Below are 18962 nucleotides of genomic sequence, written 5' to 3'. Positions count from 1 at the left end.
CCATGATCGTACTGAATGGCGGTGCAGGCTCGAAGGGCCGAATGGCCTACTCCTGCACCTATTTTCTATGTTTCTATGTTTACTACAACTTTGCTTTTATATTTGTTCTGACTGGGATTTGTCAGTCTGGCAATTCTGACTAGCCTTTACAGGTTTCCCCCGCCATCCGAAGGTAAAGCATTCCTATGAAACGGTTCGTAAGCCGAAATGTCGTAAAGCGAAGAAGCAATTACCATTTATTTATATGGGAAAATTTTGTGAGCGTTCGCAGCCCCAAAAATAACCTACCAAATCATGCCAAATAACACATAAAACCTAAAATAACAGTAACATACAGTATAAGCAGGAATGATATGATAAATACTTTTCCACAATCATTACTGAACTGTTCTCCGTAGTGAAAATCTCACGCAAGCGCCGTCGGCAGAAAATCTCACGCAAGCGCTGCTGGCAAGAACACTCTCTCCAGTAACCTTTAAGCTATGAAGCTGCCAAATCATACCAAATAACACATAAAAATTCGCAGCCGATATAAAGTAGAAATAATGTATGTACAGTGTAGTATCACTTACGGGAATCGGGAAGATAGCTTGCTGAGCACACGGATGATGGTGTGTTAGGCTGAGTTGGAGGTTGGGTGGTGCAGTGGCCCCCATCCTCCGGGCCGCCGACCCAGTACATTGCCGCAAAGCATGCAGGGGTCCAGTGGTAGCTGGGAGGTACACAGCACACCTTTAAGAAAAAAGCAGAAATAAACAAGCTAATTAATTAGGTGCTGCCCGACACGTAATTGTAGGCTCAGATCAGTGCCGATTTCCGATTGCGTCGTCTCTGATCTGGGCCGACAATTACGTGTCGGCGGCACCTAATTAATTAGCATGTTTATTTCGGCTTTTTTCTTAAAGATGTGCTGTGTGCGTCCCGGCTACCGTTGCATTTTCCGCGAATTGGTATCTGTCCGTGGCCTGGGGGTTGGGGTGGTGGGACACTGGTGTGTCATCTCGTTGTCTTTCCATTAGAGCAGGCAGCTCATCTTCTTCTATCTCTGCCCGCCTCGATGTTGAAGGTCGAGTTTCATCGTCTGCTGTGGTTGATGTGGAAAGCTTGCTTGATTGCTGAGCCTCGCGCATTTTTCTATCACACAGTTCTTTAATAAGTACTCAAACCATCCTGCAAACATTTGTACACTGGCATCCCCTCCACCCTGAAAATGCGATATTCAAGAGAATAGAGCTGCCTATTTTACCTATGCCTCAGTCACGTTTCTGTGATTATCATAATATCTTAATCCACCTCTCAACTCACCTCCGCCATCTTCTGCTCCATCGCCCATTTCTGGCTGCGATGCAACCAAATTTCTTCACTTACAACATATACACTCTTATAAGATACCCGGTGGAACCCGATGTGGTCTTTTGACGCTGTAGCGCAACTGTTTCAAGGTTTGATGTGTTGTGTGTTCTGAGATGTTCTTCCACACATCACTGTTAGAATGCATAATTATTTGAGTTACTGTCAACTTCCTGTCAGTTTGAACCAGTCTGGCCATTCTCCTCTGACCTGTAACGTTATATTTTCGCCCACACAACCGCTGCTCACTGGATTTTTGTTTTTGCAACCCTCTCACCAGGGCTTGTCACAGACTTGGCTCATTAGCTAACTCTGCTAACAGCCATGTGACTCAGCAGGGAAAAGGCTACCTTCCATAAGCAGCACACCTTTAGGATCAGTATGATTTAGGTTCAATCAAACAGCATAGTTGAAATGTCCCGGGCAGGGACGTGAATTGTAGTGAATGCTGTGTACTGTTCCATGCAAAGTTATCATTTGCCAGGAAATGACAAGATCGTACACCAACATAAAATTACAAAGGAAGTAAGTATATTTACTTATTTTTCAACTTTAACAAACAGAAAAAGAAAGGAAAAATACAAGGACCCATTACAATTAAACTAGTCTAAATGTGCACGTGAACGTTGCAGCTCATTTCTGGAGTAATTGGGTGTATTGCTTTCCTCATGCACAGAGCCCATGCTCTGCCTGAAATACATCGAGTCAACTTGCCTCGATGACCATCTCAAGCGAACGGCTAACTCAGGAATATTAACACTTCCGAACCCTTGGAACTATTCGTCTGCACAAAGCACATCTTACAACGGCTTTCGAGTGGCATTCTGCGAGTATCTTCCCTTCTCCGTGGCCCCTGCCGAATGGTCCCCAAACCAGACTACTGTCCTTCAGAAATTTGATTGGTCAAAGCATCAAAGGATATGGTGAGAATGCATGATGGAATGTCAAGAGTGGCCTAATTCTGCTTCTCTGTCTTGTGGTCTTATGGTGATGATGACGTCGACTCAGGCCTGAGAGGGCAGCGTTGGGCATTTTCGTGCCTTACAAGGCGCAGAACGAGAGACTTTGTGGTGCGCCACTCCTCACACAGACATTTCGCAGTATAGTATTTTTCTTTATCCCACTGGGCAAATATCCCATATTCCTAAGACAAACCCAATTGGCAGACACAACATTCCTGAGTTGGACAAAATGGTTCCTTATTTTTAGCCGAAGTCAAAACACAAATCTGAAGCTTACTAACAGGACACACTGTGTTTACAGAAAACTGCTCAAATAAAAATACCTCACAGCATAGCAGTAGAAATCTTAACCAGGGCATTACATTCTCCCCCACCAAAAATAGTCATGTGCTTATGACTTTATAAGCCTTTGGAACTTATCAAACCATTATTAATAACTCAGCATTCAAATAAATTCCGTGATTTCACGACCTCCAATCCATTTGTAAGTGGAAGTAACATATCGGATGGTAGCATTGACCATGGTATCTATTGGAAGCCCACTCACATGGACTTGCACCATCACAATAACAGCCACCAACACACCTCCCAGTGTAGAGCAGTTCTTTCTGCTTTGATTAACCATGTGAAAACTATGTCAGACCAGTCAAGTCTCCTCAAGGAAATAAGATGATTACACACGACGTTCCTACAGAATGGATACAAGGTGAAGGAAATCAATTGGGCCTTTAAAAGGGCTGATAGAAAAACCAGGAAACCTAACAACAAGGAGGAACCCGTCGCTACTGCCTGTCTTTCTTATGTTTCTATGGTTTCCGGAAGGATCGTCATGATCCTGAAGAAATACTGGATTAGGAAGTCACTGTTTATTGGGGTCAAAGATAACTGGGCACTCAGTCTGGCTGACGTTTACAGGATTCCCTATGAATATGGAGCAGTGTATATTGGCAAGGTGGAATCCTGCATCACGGAGCACAGGAGGTGTATCCATTTGGTTTGGCGGTAACAGAACACTGCATTTACAATAACCATGGTATTGACTTTGACGGCACAAGACTACTGTGCTGCAGCTTTTGGGACCACCTGGTAAAGGAAGCCATTGGAATAAAACTAGAGGAAAAGAATTTTAACAAAGGCGAAGGTCTCGCTCTAAGTAAGAATTGGAATTCGATTGTAAACAAGGTGGGAGAGCGAAAACCTGATTGAATGAGGACTAATCATTCAGGAGGGACGGACTATGAAGGTATAAGTACCATTGGTCTAGACATGCCCAGACATTATCCCTGAAGAAGATTGCAGAGTTTGTTATCGGTTATAAACATCGGTTATAATCGACAGCTGGAAGCCTGAGAAAGAGTTTATTCCCAGGTGCATCATACGCCAACCTCTCTGGGAGTTTCCTGACTCTGAAACCGCCTTATCTCAGCTTCAACTTTTTCAGCCTCAGCCTCTCTTTGTGACCATTCCTGTATACTGGGAACCCCATCCCCCGTCTGTCACTTGTACCTTCCGGTGACTCAGTTCCCCCTGCCCCTGACTGAACTCAGCTTCTTTCAGTTTAAGCAGATGCTGTTAACCTCCACTACTGCTAATCAGAGAGTACTCTCTCAGAAAGAGGTGTCCTCGATCACTCTAGCTACTCCTCCAAGTTTAGACTGGGTATACAACATAATTCTTCATCATTCTGCTTAGGAGGAACTTGCACCTTCTCAAAAGCAGCTCTGAACACTGGGTGGATGGATATTACAGGAAAGATACTGTTATGCATAGAGGAAAGGCTGACAGATAGGAGGCAACGAGTGGGAATAAAGGGGGCCCTTTGTGGTTGCCTGCCAGTGACTAGTGGTGTTCCTCAGGGTTGAGTATTTTTCACATTGTCTGTCAATGATTTAGATAATGGAATTGATGGTTTTGTGGCAAAATTTATGGATGATACAAAGATAGGTAAAGGAGTAAGTTGTGCTGAGGAAGCAATGCGATTGCAACAAGACTTAGACAAATTGGAAAAATGGACAAAAAAGTGGCAGATGAAACACAGTGTTGGAAAATGTATGATAATGCAGTTTCTGGTAAAAAGGAACAATAGAGCAGACTATTAGCTAAATGGAGAGAAAATTCAAACATCAGAGATGCAGAGGGTCTTAGTGACTCATGCAAGACTCCCAGAAGATTAAATCACAGGTTGAGTATGTGGTAAAGAAGGCAAATGCAAGGAGATGATGCTGAAGCTTTATAAGAAACTAGTCGGGCTGCACTTGGAGTACTGTCAACAGTTTTGGGCTCTGTATCTCAGGAAAGATGGGTTTGGCAGTTTTGGGCCTGTACTCACTGGAATTTAGAAGAATGTGTGGGGATCTCATTGAAATCTACTAAATGTTGAAAGGACTAGATAAGGTGGACATGGAGAGGTTGTTTCCTCTGGTGGGAATATCCAGAGCTAGAGAGCACAGCTTCAAAATTGAGGGGCGACCTTTTAGAACAGAAGTAAGGAGGAATTTTTTTAGCCAAAGAGTGGTGAACCTGTGGAATGCTCGGCCACAGACTGCGATAGAGGCCAAGTCCGTGGGTATATTTAAAGTGGAAGTTGATAGATTCCTGATTGGTCAGGGCATCGAGGGATATGGTGAGAGGGCAGGTGTATGGAGTTGAATGGGATCCGGGACGTGCCATGAGCGGACTCAATGGGTTGAATGGCCTAATTCTGCTCCTATGTCTTATGGTCTAAGGTTTTCAGAAAATTCTCTTCATTTCTCTTCTTACATTCTCCCATGAGCCTTCTCACAATGGGAGTATTTGTTTCCAAGTGAATGGAAGCTTCACGTTTTTCAACTGGATCCGACAAACCAATACTAATGTGTCAGTAGTCTCAGCTACTCTGACATCTGCTTCCAAAAACTCCAGTTTCAACGATAAATAACCGTTCTACGGGTAATCATCAGCACTAAGCCCCCAAATCTCAAAGGCACTGAGCGGTGTCAATGGTAAATGCCTCAAATACTGGTTATAAAAGGATTTGTAAAATAAAGTAACTTGAGAACCTGTGTCAAGTGTGACTCTAGCATAAGTACCTTCAATCCATGTGGATACATCAGAGCCTGATGCCACTAAACCTTTGGGAATAGCTTTTTGCACTTTAGTATTTCCTTTGACACATTGTTTGGAATGTATTCTCTCTGAGATGTCAGCCTGTTCCTTTTCTGGGTCCCTCTGTAGTTTAGTTTCTTTTCTTCTCTGTTTGATTAACTGCTGACTTAACTTTTGAAGATTTTTTTTGCCCCTCACAGTTTAGCTTGAAATGTCCATATTCTCCACAGTTTTAACAGAAAATGCTGATCACCTCTCTGGTCAGAAGACCCTTTTCAGCTGCATTCCTCTGCTTAATAAGTCCTACAGGTGGGTCAGGTTTCCTAGTGGACATGTCAAGTTTAGCTGAAACATTAACAGGCTTATCTGAGCAGTGCCATGGATCCAGTAACTGAGATGTCTGCTCAACACAAGCCTCATATTCTTCTTCCCCATTGGGTGTGGGTTTGACTCCAGAGAATATTCTCAGCCTATGATAGCTTTGGCACTTATCAACCAGTGATGTAATAGTCGAAACAAGCTCAGAATTTCAGTCTACAGGTGAAGGACTTATTAGATCTTTCACATCAGACAGAGTCTTCCCTCACTCCACAGAAAAGACCATAAGAGCAGAATTAGGCCATTCAGCCCATCGAATCTGCTCCACTTTTCCATCATGGCTGATCCCGGAACCCACTCAACCCCATATACCTGCCTTCTGGCCATATCCTCTGATGCCCTGACTGATCAGGAAACAATCAACTTCTGCCACGGACTTGGCCTCCACTGCATTCTGTGGCAGAGCATTCCACAGATCTGCTACTCTCTGGCTAAAAAATATCCTCCCTACCTTTGTTCTAAAAGGTCACCCTTCAATTTTGAGGCTGTGTCCTCTAGTTCTGGATACCCCCACCACAGGAAACATCCACCCCACCTAGTCCTTTCAACATTTGGTAGGTTTCAATGAGATCCCCCCCTCCCGGCATTCTTCTAAATTCCAGTGAGTACAGGCCCAAGGCTGCAGGAAACTCTTCATATGTTAACCCCTTCATTTCTGGAATCATCCTCGTGAGCCTCCTCTGGACTCTCTCCAATGACAATACATCCTTTCTGAGATATGGGACCCAAAACTTTTGACAATGCTCCAAGTGTGGCTTGACTAGTGTCTTATAAAGCTTCAGCATTAACTCCTTATTTTTATATTCTATTCCCCATGAGACTCCGTGAGACTCACGGACTTCTGGCATCCTGCTGGTGTCTTCCACAGTGAAGACAGATACAAAATACCCATTAAGTTCATCTCCTATTTCTTTGTCTCCAATTACGACCTCACCAGCATCATTTTCCAGTGGTCCAATATCAACGCTCACCTCCCTTTTACTTTTTATATAACTGAGAAACCTTTGGTATCTGGTTTTATATTATTGGCCAGCTTGCCTTCGTATTTAATCTTTTTCCTTCTTATAGCTTTTTAGTTGCCTTTTGTTGGATTTTAAAAGCTTCCTAATCATCCAACTTCCCACTCACTTTTACTACCTTACTTGCCCTTTCCTTGGCTTTTATGCAGTCCTTAACTTCCTTTGTCAGCCACGGTTGCCTACCCCTGCCATTTGAGAGCTTCTTTCTCAAAGGGACATATCTATCCTGTGGCTTGTGAGTTATTGCCAGAAACTTAAGCCATTTCTGCTCTGCTGTCGTCCTCCTCCAATCCACCTGGGCAAGCTCCTCTCTCATGCCTCTGTAATTCCCTTTATTCCATTGCAATACTGATACATCTGACTTTTGCTTCTCACTCTCAATTTGCAGTATGAATTGAATTATATAATGATCACTGCCTCCTAAGGGTTTGATCACTGCCTCCTAAGGGTTCCTTTACGTTAAGCTCCCCAATAAGATCTGGGTTATTTTTATTTACTCATTTATGGGATGTGGGGATTGCCAGCTAAGCCAGCAAGCTAGTTGCCCTTGGGAAGGTGATGATGAGCTGCCTTTTTGAACAACTGCAGTCCCTGAGGTGTAGGTACACCCATAGTACTGTTAGTGAGGCAATTCCATGATTTTGACCCAGCAACAATGAAGGAATGGCAATATGTTTCCAAGTCAGGATGCTGAGTGACTTGGAGGGGGACTTCCAAGTGGTGGTGTTCCCAGTTATCTGCTGTTGTTCTTCTAGATGGTAGTGGTCGAGGGTCTGGAAGGTGCTGCCTTAGGAACTTTGGTGTGTTGTTGCAGTGCATCTTGTAGATAGTACACACTGCTGCAACTGTTTGACGATGGTGGAGGGATTGGATACTTCTGGAAGGGGTGCCAATCAAGTGAAGTTGCCTTGTACTGGATGGTGTCAAGCTTCATGAGTGTTGATGGAGCTGCACTCATCCAGGCGAGTGATGAGTATTCCATTACACTCCTGACCTGAGCCTTGTAGATGGTGGACAGGCTTTGGGGAGTCAGGAGGTGAGTTGCATGCCACTGGATTCCTAGCCTTTGACCTACTCTGGTAGCCACGGTGTTTATATGGCTAGAGCAGTTCAGTTTCTTGTCAATGGTAACCCCCAGGATGTTGATAGTAGGGGATTCATTGATCATGATGCCACTGAATGTCAAGGGACGATGGTTAGAGCCTCTCTTGTTGGAGATGATCATTGCCTGGCACTTGCGTGGCTTGAATGTTACTTGCCACTTGTCAGCCCAAGCCTGGATATTGTCCAGGTCCTTCTGCATTTAGGTATGAACTGCTTCACTATTTGACGAGTCACAAATGGTGCAGCACATTGTGCAGTCATCTGTGAACATCCCCACTTCTGACCTTATGATGGAAGGAAGGTCATTGGTGAAGCAGCTGAAGATGGTTGGTCCTAGGACATTTCCCTCAGGAATTCCTGCAGTGATGTCCTAAGTGTGAGATGACTGACCTCCAACCACCACAACCATCTTCCTTTGTGTCAGGTATGATTCCAATCAGTGGAGGGTTTTCCTCCTAATTCCCCTTGACTCCATTTTAGCTGGGGCATCTTGATGCCATACTCAGTCAAATGCTGCCTTGATGACGAGGGCTATCACTCTCACCTCACCTCACTTCTGGTACTTAGCTCTTTGGTCCATGCTTGGACCGAGAAGGTGATGAGGTCAGGAGCTGAATTGCCTTGACTGGGGAGATTTGGTGTACTGGTAATTTACACTGGATCAGTAATCTAGAGACCCAGCTATACGCTGAGGACATGAGTTTGAATCCCACCATGGCAGATGGTGAATTTAAATTCAATGAAAATATCTGATGACCATGAAACCATGTCGATTTTTGTAAAAAAAAACATCTGGTTCACTAATGTCCTTTAGGGGAGGAATCCTGCCATCCTTACCTGTTCAGGCCTGTATGTGACTCCAGACCCACAGCAATGTGCTTGACTCTTAATGCCTTCTGAAATGGCCTAGCAATCCACTCAGTTGTATCCAACCACTAAAACAAAAATGTTACTCTACACCCAATCTAAGATAGCCTTTCCCCGAGTAGGCTCAAGCACAAGCTGCTCTAAAAAGCCATCTCGTAGGTATTCAACAAATTTCCTCTCTAGCTATTCAACATCAATGTGATACTCCCAATACTCTTGCATATTGAAGTCTTCCCATTACAATTGTATCGTTACCCTTATTACATGCCTTTTCCAGCTCCCTGTTGAATCTCAACCCCACATCTTTGCTGCTATTTGGAGGCTTATATATGATTCTCATAATGTTTTTTCTACCCTTGCAGTTTTGAAATACACCCACAGAAATTCAACCTTCTCTTACCCTATGTCACCTCTTTCTAAAGATGTAATTCCATCTCTTACCAACAGTGCCACACCACCTATGCCTTCCTGCCTGTCCTTTCAATACAAAGTGTATTCTTTGATGTTAAGCTCCCAACCATGATCTTCTTGAAGCCACAACTCAGTGATGCCCACAATGTCATACCGACCAGTCCAATTGTACCATGAGTATGTCCACCTTACTTCGAATACTACGCACATTTAAGTATAGTACCTTCAGTCCTGCATTCTTTGCCCTTTTGAATTTTACCTCTGTGGTAATATTTAACTCTTTGCTCTGTCTGCATTTGTACCCAATCATTGGCTTGTTCTTCCTTACATTCATGATACACCCATCATCGACTTGTAAACTTGCTCGCTCATATTCAGCTCTATCATACTGGTTCCCATCCCCCTGCCATATTAGTTTAAACCACTTCCCTAGTAAATTTGCCCCCAAGAATATTGGTCCCCCTCAGGTTCAAGTGCAACCTGTCCCTTTTTACAGGTCCCACCTGCCCCAGAAGAGGTCCCAATTATCCAGAGATCTGAATCCCCGCCCCCTGCTCCAATCCTTCAACCACACATATATCTGCCATTTCATTCTATTCCTATCCTCACTGTTGCATGGCACAGACAGCAATCCTGAGATTAATACTTTTGAGGTCCTGCTTCTCAGCTTCCTCTTAAGTCTCTGTATTCTGTTTTCAAGACCCCCCCCCCTCCCTCTTTCTACCTATGTTGTTGGTACCAATATGTACCATTGCTTCTGGCTGCTCACCCTACCTTTTCAGAATATTGTGGACACGTTCAGAAATGTCGCGGACCCTGGCACCAGGGAGGCAAACTACCATCCGTTTCCGTTTCCTTTTCACATCCACAGAATCACCTGTCTGGCCCCCTGACTGTAGAGTCCCCTGTGTCTGCTGCCATCCTCTTCAGTTCCCTGCCCTTCTGAGCCATAGGGCCAGACTCAATGCTAGAGGCACAGCCACTCTTGCTTCCCCCAAGTAGGTCATCCCCGCTAACAGTACTCAAAATGCAGTGCTTATTGTTGAGGAGAGCTGGGTGGCCACAGGGGTGCTCTCCACTATCTGACATCCTCCGTTTCCTCTCCTGACAGTCACCCATGTGGCCATTGGGGAGGATGGGAGTCTCTTGGAAATCCTACATCTGACACCCAGAACAGAGCACTGGCTCTGTAGACAGTCTTCCTATTCTCTCAAGAGTTAAATAAGAAATAAGGAATGAATTTGCCTGCTTACCTTGCCTCTACCTGTTCTCGTCAAAACGTTGTTGAACCAAAACCTTACTACTCTGCCTCAGACTACTCCGACAACGAGCACTCCGCCAGACGGTACCTGTTATTTATAGAGACTGGGTTTTTATGCAAGGGAACCCTTGTTGCACCTGAGCAGTACTCCAATGAATAGAAAACAACTTGGCCTTTTAAAATCTTCACCCTCAGCTACATTCTCGCCAACTTTAGTGATGTGAACTGGCCATGGTCCACCTCACCAGGTGTGTCTTCTGTTACGTCACTGGTAGTTGCATCGCACACGACCTTAATATCTGTATTATCCATCATAAGGTACTTCCCACAGCATCCATCATAGAGTGATCACTTTCCACAAAATATTGGCTTAAACACACAAATATGCCACTTAGTCAGTCCTTATACAGCATTCAATCTCTGGGCGAGCACCCCATATTTTATTTTTTGCATCATTCTTTGTAAACTCGGGACTGTTGTGCGTGAAATGACTAGCAGTTTCTGAGACAGTCAAATCACTGCGTATGGCATTACCCATCCCTGCATGGTCAAAGTCACATAGATCGCATTTCTTCCTCATTCTGATGTTTGGTCTGAACAGCAACTGAACCTCTTGACCATGTCTGCATGCTTTTATGCATTGAGTTGTTGCTACATAATTGGCTGATCGATATTTGCATTTTCGATCAAGTTTACGGGTGTACCTAATAAAGTGGCTACTCAGTGTATCGAATAAGTGGGCATAATATAATAAGCTTTGAACACTAGCACCTGCTGAAATATTACCGTGTTGATGAAATAAAAGCTGGAATTATATATTTTTCTTCTTCAATTTTCGGAACTATATTTTATTTTTTGCTTTTTTTCTTCATGTATTAGTGCTCAACTGGAACAGCTCCAACAAGAGATGTCTGGAGTGCAAGAGTGTTACATTACCATCTGTAAAGAAAAAGACTCCTTGGAGAGCCAATTAAAGAAGGAAATGTCCCTCAAATTAACAACAGTGGAGCAGGAAGTTAGTGAGAAACATTTTTGTCATTTGTTATCGTATTTTTTAACTGAACCTCTTTGAGGTGTTCATTGACACTTTGTTTTCTCCATTGCACATTGTACCCTTTTTCCTTACAGTTAATAAGCCTCATGGTAGTGCTTCTGGTCTGTAGGATTGGCTGAATATTGAATGGAAAATTATCTGTTCTTACTAAAACCAGCCATTGAAAGATACTCCAGCAGACCCTTGAGTTGGTTTTAATGACTTTTAACTTTGCTTTGATATTAGACCTGTAGCACTGATATGATTTTTATGCAACTTGTGGTGTGTCTACATGTTTAATCAAGTGTCTATCTTTAATCACACACATGAGAAAATCTGCATATACTGGAGGTCCAAATCAATCCTGATGTAAGGTCTCAGCCTAAAACATGACTGCTTACTCTTTTCCATAGATGCTGTCTGGTCTGCTGAGCTCCTCCAGCATTTTATGTATGTGTGTGTGTGTGGTTATGTTTAATTTCATCTTGTCACTAACAGTTGTATGTATTTGATATTTTATCTGTTTTCAGTTTGTTATTTATGCACTGTTTGAATGAGAAAACTTAAAAAGAAAACTAATTTAATAGAAATTGAATTTGAATAAGGCCAGTTTTTTTTATTTACTGTGCAGTCCCTTTGCCTCTGAAAATCAGTGTTCAAGTTCAGTCAAAATATGATCCTAAGTTAAAGCCAATTTGAAGAGATTTCTCACTTCCGTTTTATGGTTTCTTATCCACTGATAAGTGAATCCACTTTGTGAAATAGAAATATTGCACTGGAAATATTGGCATTCGTATGAGAAAACATTAGTGTGACTTAACTTCAAAATACAATGTCACTTAACCAAATCATAGTATATCATCATTTTATTATATCATCTTTCTACGCATTAGTGGAAAGAATGTACTGGTAGAATAATGTACAATTCCTGTGGCCCTGTGCCATAACATCCAGTATGCCAAATATTCAGAAAATAGCAAATTTTGTCGGAGGCTTTATTTTTCAGTGTTAACACTCGTACCAGTTGGAGAAGGTATATTTGCACTTGGTCTTAAATATAATTGCTTTGTTTGTACAGTAACTGAATTATATGTTTGAATTTTTCAGTTAAAAAAGACATATTTAGCAGAATTGCAAGAGAATTTGAATGGGCTCAATGAAAAACATGAGACTGCAATGCAAGCTGCAAAACAACAATGGATGAGAGAAGAAGAAACCAACATCAAGTTACACGTTGAAAGCCAATTAAAGCTAGCCAAAGCACAGTGGCAAGAAGAACAGCAAAAAGTAATGTTCTTGACAATTAAATGAATGTAGGGAAAATGTAATTCGATGCTGAGCTGTGCAGAGGTTATAAATTGTGCCTTTTCTTAATGATATATCTTTTGTATACTGAAAATTTCCCTGCTGTTTCTTTAAAACAGTAAATTATTGATTTATTTGTTTATTATGTTTTTTCTTCTCTCTCTCTCTGTGCTTGGTTATGTATTGCATTGAACTGCTGCTGCTGCTAAGTTAACAAATTTCACATCACATTCGGGTGATAATAAACCTGATTCTGATTCTGAAAAGTTTTTTTAATGCTTTTTTAATGATTGTTTTGTTTGATTTTTATTTTAATTGTGTATTTTATTTTGTCTGTAATTTTGTTTTTCCAACTACTTCCACTCAATCGAAGAAAATAAGGCCATAAGACAAAGGAGCAGAATTAGGACATTTGGCCCATTGAGTCTGCTCCGTCATTCAGTCATGGCTGATTCTCCCCCCCCCACCCCCGACTCTATTCCCTGTAAGTTTTGATGATGTGTCCAATCAAGAACCTATCAATCTCTGCCTTAAATACACCCAACGACCTGACCTCCACAGCTACCTGTGATAACAAATTCTACAAATTCACCACTCTCTGGCTAAAGAAATTTTTCCGCCTCTCTGTTTTAAATGGACACCCTCTATCCTCTATCCTGAGGCTGTGCCCTCTTGTCCTAGACTCCCCCACCATAGGAAACATCCTTTCCACATCTATTCTATCTAGGCCTTTTAACATTCAAAAAGTTTCAATGAGATCCCCCCTCATCCTTCTAACTTCCAGCGAGTATAGACCAAGAACCATCAAATGTTCCTCGTATGACAACCCCAGAATCATCCTTGTTGAACCGCTCCTGTACCCTCTCCAATGCCAGCACATCTTTTCTAAGTTGAAGTGCCCAAAATTGTTCACAATACTCGAAGTGCAGCCTCACCAAAGCCTTATACGAGGGATGATTGATAAGTTCGTGGCCTAAGATAGAAGGAGTCAATTTTAGAAAACCTAGTATATTTATTTTTCCTACATTTACACACTTAGTCCAGCGGTCACGGAGCATACATATCCCTTTATAGAAGTTGACGTCTTGGACCTCCAGAAGTGATCCACAGCAGGAGTGATTGATAAGTTCGTGGCCTAAGGTAGAAGGCAATGAGTTATTAACTTCAAACTTTCTGCATTTTCACTCAAAGAGTTGAACTGCACGTGCATGTAACGAGAGCTGTATAACTACTCTCCTTCTACCTTAGGCCACGAACTTATCAATCACCCCTGCTGTGGACCACTTCCACAAAGAAGGGATCTGTATGCTCCACGACCGCTGGACTAAGTGTGTACATGTAGGAGGGGACTATGTTAAAAAATAAATGTACTAGGTTTTCTAAAGTTGACTCATTCGACCTTAGGCTACGAACTTATCAATCACCCCTCGTAAACCCTCAGCATCAAATCCCTGCTTTTGTATTCAAGACCTCTTGAAATGAATGCTAACATTGCATTTGCCTCCTCACCACCGACTCAGCCTTCAAGTTAATCTTTAGGTTGCTCTGCACAAGGACTCCCAAGTCCGTTTGCAACTCAGATTTTTGGGTTTTCTCCCCATTTAGAAAATGGTCTGCACATATATTTCTACTACCAAAGTGCATGACTGTGTATTTTCCAGATTTGCATTTGAGTTGCCACTTTCTTGCCCATTCTCCTAATCTGTCTTAAGTCTTTCTGCAGCCTACCTGTTTCATCAACTCTACTTGTCCCTCCATCAGTCTTGTTATTAGCTGCAAACTTGACAACAAAGCCATCTATTCCATCATTTAAATCCTTGATATACAGTATAAAAAGAAGCTGTCCAACATCGACTCCTGAGGAACACCACTAGTCACTGGCAGCCAACCAGACAAGGATCCTTTTATTCCCAGCTGCCTCCTACCTATCAGCCAATGCTCTAACCAACTTTCCTGTAATACCATGGGCTCTTAACTTTGTAAAGCAGCCTCATGTGTGACACCTTGTCAAAGGCCTTCTGTAAGTCCAAATATACAACATCTACTGAATCCCCTTTATCTATCCTACTTGTAATCTCTTTAGAAAATTCTAACAGGTTGGTCAGGCAAGATTTTCTCTTAAGAAACCATGTTGACTTTGCCTTATCTTGTCTTACTTAACTGTAGATTTTAATAGACTTAAATATGTTCCATTAATTGAAACCCATTGTTATTTTACGTAAACATGCTGACTTTTTCTGATTTAAATTTAAAAAAGCTATGTGGCTTAACAAAATGATAGTAATTCCTCATTTCACATCCAGTTCAGTACTCCAAAGAGGGTAATTGTTGCCGGATGCAATATCATGACCATAAAGCAAAGTTCCAAAAGTAGCAAAGCAGCAGTGACAATTTTCATATTTAATTATGTTTGTCTTTTGTATTTTGTGGGAATCCTTATTAATAGTGTGGTCATCTGAGAGGGCAGATTTTTATGATGTTGATTGCTTTTAGTGTGTTGAAAGTTCCTCATTCCAAAAAATTGGAGCAGTGAGAACTTGTAGTGTGTAGTTTTCAGAACAAAAGCCCATCTATTATGTCATTTGACTAGAGTAGATGCCCAGGCTTGGATGTAATCATCAGAAAAGACCTGTTGGGTGTTTGGCATGCTGGGTGACTATGAAAATACATCTCTGCTAATTTTAGGTACTGTCACTGACATTTCCTGGACTTTTTTCCCAATTTAAAAATAGCAGGTTCTTAGATTGCATAATTTCTGTTCATTGTATGTAATGTGGCAGTAATGGCCTCAGGCACTGGGAGATTGAGAAGGTGCTTTGTCATGCAAGTACTTGTGCTAATACTTATAGAGGTTTGTGAATGCTTAGTATCTATTGAAATGGCAGATCTTGAATAATCAATTAATGCTTTAATTTACCAGACTGTATGATAACAATAGAATGCTTGATATAACTTAACTTGGACTTTCAGAAGGCTTTTAACAAGCTACTCCATGAGGGCTAATAATAAAACTACAGGAGGTAGGGATTCAGGGTAAGGTGTGCAAATAGATGCAGAATTAGCTCAATAATAGAAAACAATGAATTATGGAGAGAACAAACACGAGGAAATCTGCAGATGCTGGAATTTCAAGCAACACACATAAAAGTTGCTGATGAACGCAGCAGGCCAGGCAGCATCTCTAGGAAGAGGTACAGTCGACATTTCAGGCCGAGACCCTTCGTCAGGACTAACTGAAAGAAAAGGTAGTAAGAGATTTGGAAGTGGGAGGGGGAGGGGGAGATCCAGAATGATAGGAAAAGACAGGAGGGGGAGGGATGGAGCCCAAGAGCTGGGCAGTTGATTGGCAAAAGGGATATGAGAGGATCATGGGACAGGAGGCCTAGGGAGAAAGAAAGGGGGAGGGGGAACCCAGAGGATGGGCAAGGGTTATAGTGAGAGGGACAGAGGGATAAAAGGGAGAGAGAGAAAAAGAATGCGTGTAAATAAATGAATAAATAAAGTACGAGGGGGAGGTGAGGCAATAGCGGAAGTATGAGAAGTCAATGTTCATGCCGTCAGGTTGGAGGCTACCCAGACGGAATATAAGGTGTTGTTCCTCCAACCTGAGTGTGTCTTCATCTTTACAGTAGAGGAGGCTGTGGATAGACATATCAGAATGAGAATGGGATGTGGAATTAAAATGTGTGGCCACTGGGAGATCCTGCTTTCTCTGGAGAACAGAGCATTATGGAGACAGGATCATTTTCATACCTAGAAGATGTTAAAAATGGGGTTCTGCAGGAATTGTTTTTGGACTACTGCAGTTTTTAATTTACATCAATGATTTTGATAAGCACATTAACCAAATAGACTAGTGAAGTTTGCGGATAACCCAAAATTAAAGGGGGGGGGCGCAGGCTGATAACGTTCAGATAGCAGAATTAATACAGTTAGCTCTAAACAAAATCCAAATGTAGCCAGGTAAATGGCAGATGAAATTTAATGTAAGTAAATGTAAGGTATTACATATAGGAAGTAGAAAAATTAGCTATAAATATATAGTGGGGGTGGATTGAGTTCAAAAGTGTATGAGAAGGATTTGGATGTCCGAGTAGACTCATCACTATCAACATCTAGACAATGTGATTAGGAAGGCCAATAGAATGTTGCACTACGTAATGCGCTCAGTGGAGTTCAAATCAAGAGATGTTCTCCTTAAGCTGTATAATGCACTTATGAGGCCATACCTTGAAGACTATGTGCAATTTTGGTCTGTATTGTGTGAAGGCACTAGAGAGATTCCAGAGAAGGACATTCCAGATCTGCTGGGTATGAGCTATATAGAAAGATTGAAAGAATTAAATCTTTTTAGCCTAAGTAGATGTAGAATGAGAGGAGACATGATAGAAGTGTTCAAAATCATGAAGGATATCAGTAAAGTGGATGCCAGCTGCTACTTCAAAATTAGTCTATCATCAAGGACACAGGTCCGTAGGTGGAAACTGGTTAAGGAGAGATTTCAGAGTAGCATCAAGAAGCATTTCTTTACAGAGCGAGTTGTGGACATAGGGAACAAATTACCTAGTTGTGTAGTTGAGAGTAGTACCTTAGAGACTTTCATATCTAAACTAGATTGTTATTTCAACACACTATATGAATAGGAATTGGGCCAGCTTTTTTGAGGTGAATGGCCTGTTCTTATCAAAAAACTTTATATGTTCTAATATTCTAATGTTTATTAAAATCTATCATTGAGGGTTTGTAATTCTAGATATTGTTTTGTTGTGCCTTTTCTTGATTTTAGGTTACAGAATGTGCGGTACGTGCAGTTGAAACAGAATGGCGTCTTTGTCTTCATAAGGCCACAGAACAGAAGACTTCTTCAAAGAGAGAGGAAGTTTGTGGAAATCAGGAAGCAATTAACAGTGAAGTTTATATATGCCAAGAATTAGAAGCTTGGCCTCCAAATCTAAATTTGACAATGGAGCAGCAAACAAAGGAGGAAAGAATAGCAGCTGTTAATGAGGCATTACAAAAACTTGAACTAGAACTGCAGAAAAAGAATGAAGATAACGTGGCCAAACAGGCAAGATGTGAAAATTGTATCTCTATATAATGTGATAAGACACAATAAGAAGGGTTCTAAAAAAGTTACTATTTAATTAGAATGAATTGGAAAAGATTTGAAGCACTTCTTAAACAGAAGAGATTCTGCAGATACTGCAAGTATTAAGCAACACAATACTGGAGGAACTCAGTCGGAGAGTATCAACAGAGCGGAATAAGCAGTCGACCTTTTTGGGCTGAGACCCTTCATCAGGATTGGAAAGGAAGGGGGCAGAAGCCAGAATAAGGTGTGGGGATAGGGAAAAGAATACAAGCTAGGTGGGACTAGGTGAAAGGCAAGGTGGGTAGGTGGAGAAGATATGAAGCAAGAAGCTGGGAGGTGAAAGATGGAATAAGTGAAGTGATAAGGAATAAGGAATCTAATAGAGGACAGTGGGCCATGGAAGAAAGGGAAGGGGAATGGGAAGCAGAAGGAGGTGATGGGCTTGTTAGAACAAAAGGGTGAGAGGTAACCTGTATGGGGAATAGATAAAGCGAGAAGGGGTGTGTAATTACCAGAAGATGGTGTTCATTTGTTGTCATCAGATTAGAGGCTGGACAGAATATGAGGTAATGCTTGTCCCACTGTTATGCCAGTAGAAATGTCCGTGGACAGATACATCAGAATAGGAATGGAAAGTTGAATTGAAATTGGTAGCCAACCAGAGATTCTGCCTCATCCAGTGAACAGAGCAACGGTGTTCAACAAAGTGGTCTCCTAGTCTGTATCAGGTCTTGCTACTGTAGAGTAGGCTGCAATGAACTTGCAGGTGAAGTATCATCTCATCTGAAATGACTATTTAGGGCTCTGAAAGATAGTCCACCTGGTAATTACTCCCTTCTCCACCGCCCCCCCACACCCACACCCACCCCTTTTTCCATTTCACATTCTGCCTTCTGTCCTGATAAGAACATAAGAAACAGGAGCAGGAGTAGGCCTTCTGGCTCATCAAGCCTACTCCGCCATTCAATAAGATCATGGCTGATCTGGCCATGGACTCACCTCCACCTACCTGCCTTTTCCCCATAACCCTTAATTTCCCTACTATGCAAAAATCTATCCAACCTTGCCTTAAATATACTGACTGAGGTAGCCTCCA

At 42.0% G+C, this 18962-nt stretch overlaps 1 protein-coding gene across 6 annotated transcripts in view; it reads left to right on the top strand.

Annotated features, from left to right (window-relative positions):
• Positions 1-18962, top strand: part of cep152 (centrosomal protein 152) — a 306980-nt gene that overhangs the window by 224415 nt on the left and 63603 nt on the right. For all 6 annotated transcript variants that reach the window (XR_010020130.1, XM_063065688.1, XM_063065689.1 and 3 more), the window contains 3 exons: positions 11316-11451; positions 12577-12756; positions 17561-17842. Coding sequence is in view for 5 of the 6 variants with exons in the window: in XM_063065688.1 (XP_062921758.1) it covers positions 11316-11451; positions 12577-12756; positions 17561-17842 (598 nt within the window). In the remaining variant the exon portion in view is untranslated. The remainder of the gene's footprint in view (positions 1-11315; positions 11452-12576; positions 12757-17560; positions 17843-18962) is intronic.

The sequence above is a fragment of the Mobula hypostoma genome, chromosome 13 (genome assembly GCF_963921235.1).
Source record: "Mobula hypostoma chromosome 13, sMobHyp1.1, whole genome shotgun sequence".
NCBI classification, from domain to species: Eukaryota; Metazoa; Chordata; class Chondrichthyes; order Myliobatiformes; family Myliobatidae; genus Mobula; species Mobula hypostoma.
This window is presented reverse-complemented; position numbering and strand designations above follow the sequence as displayed.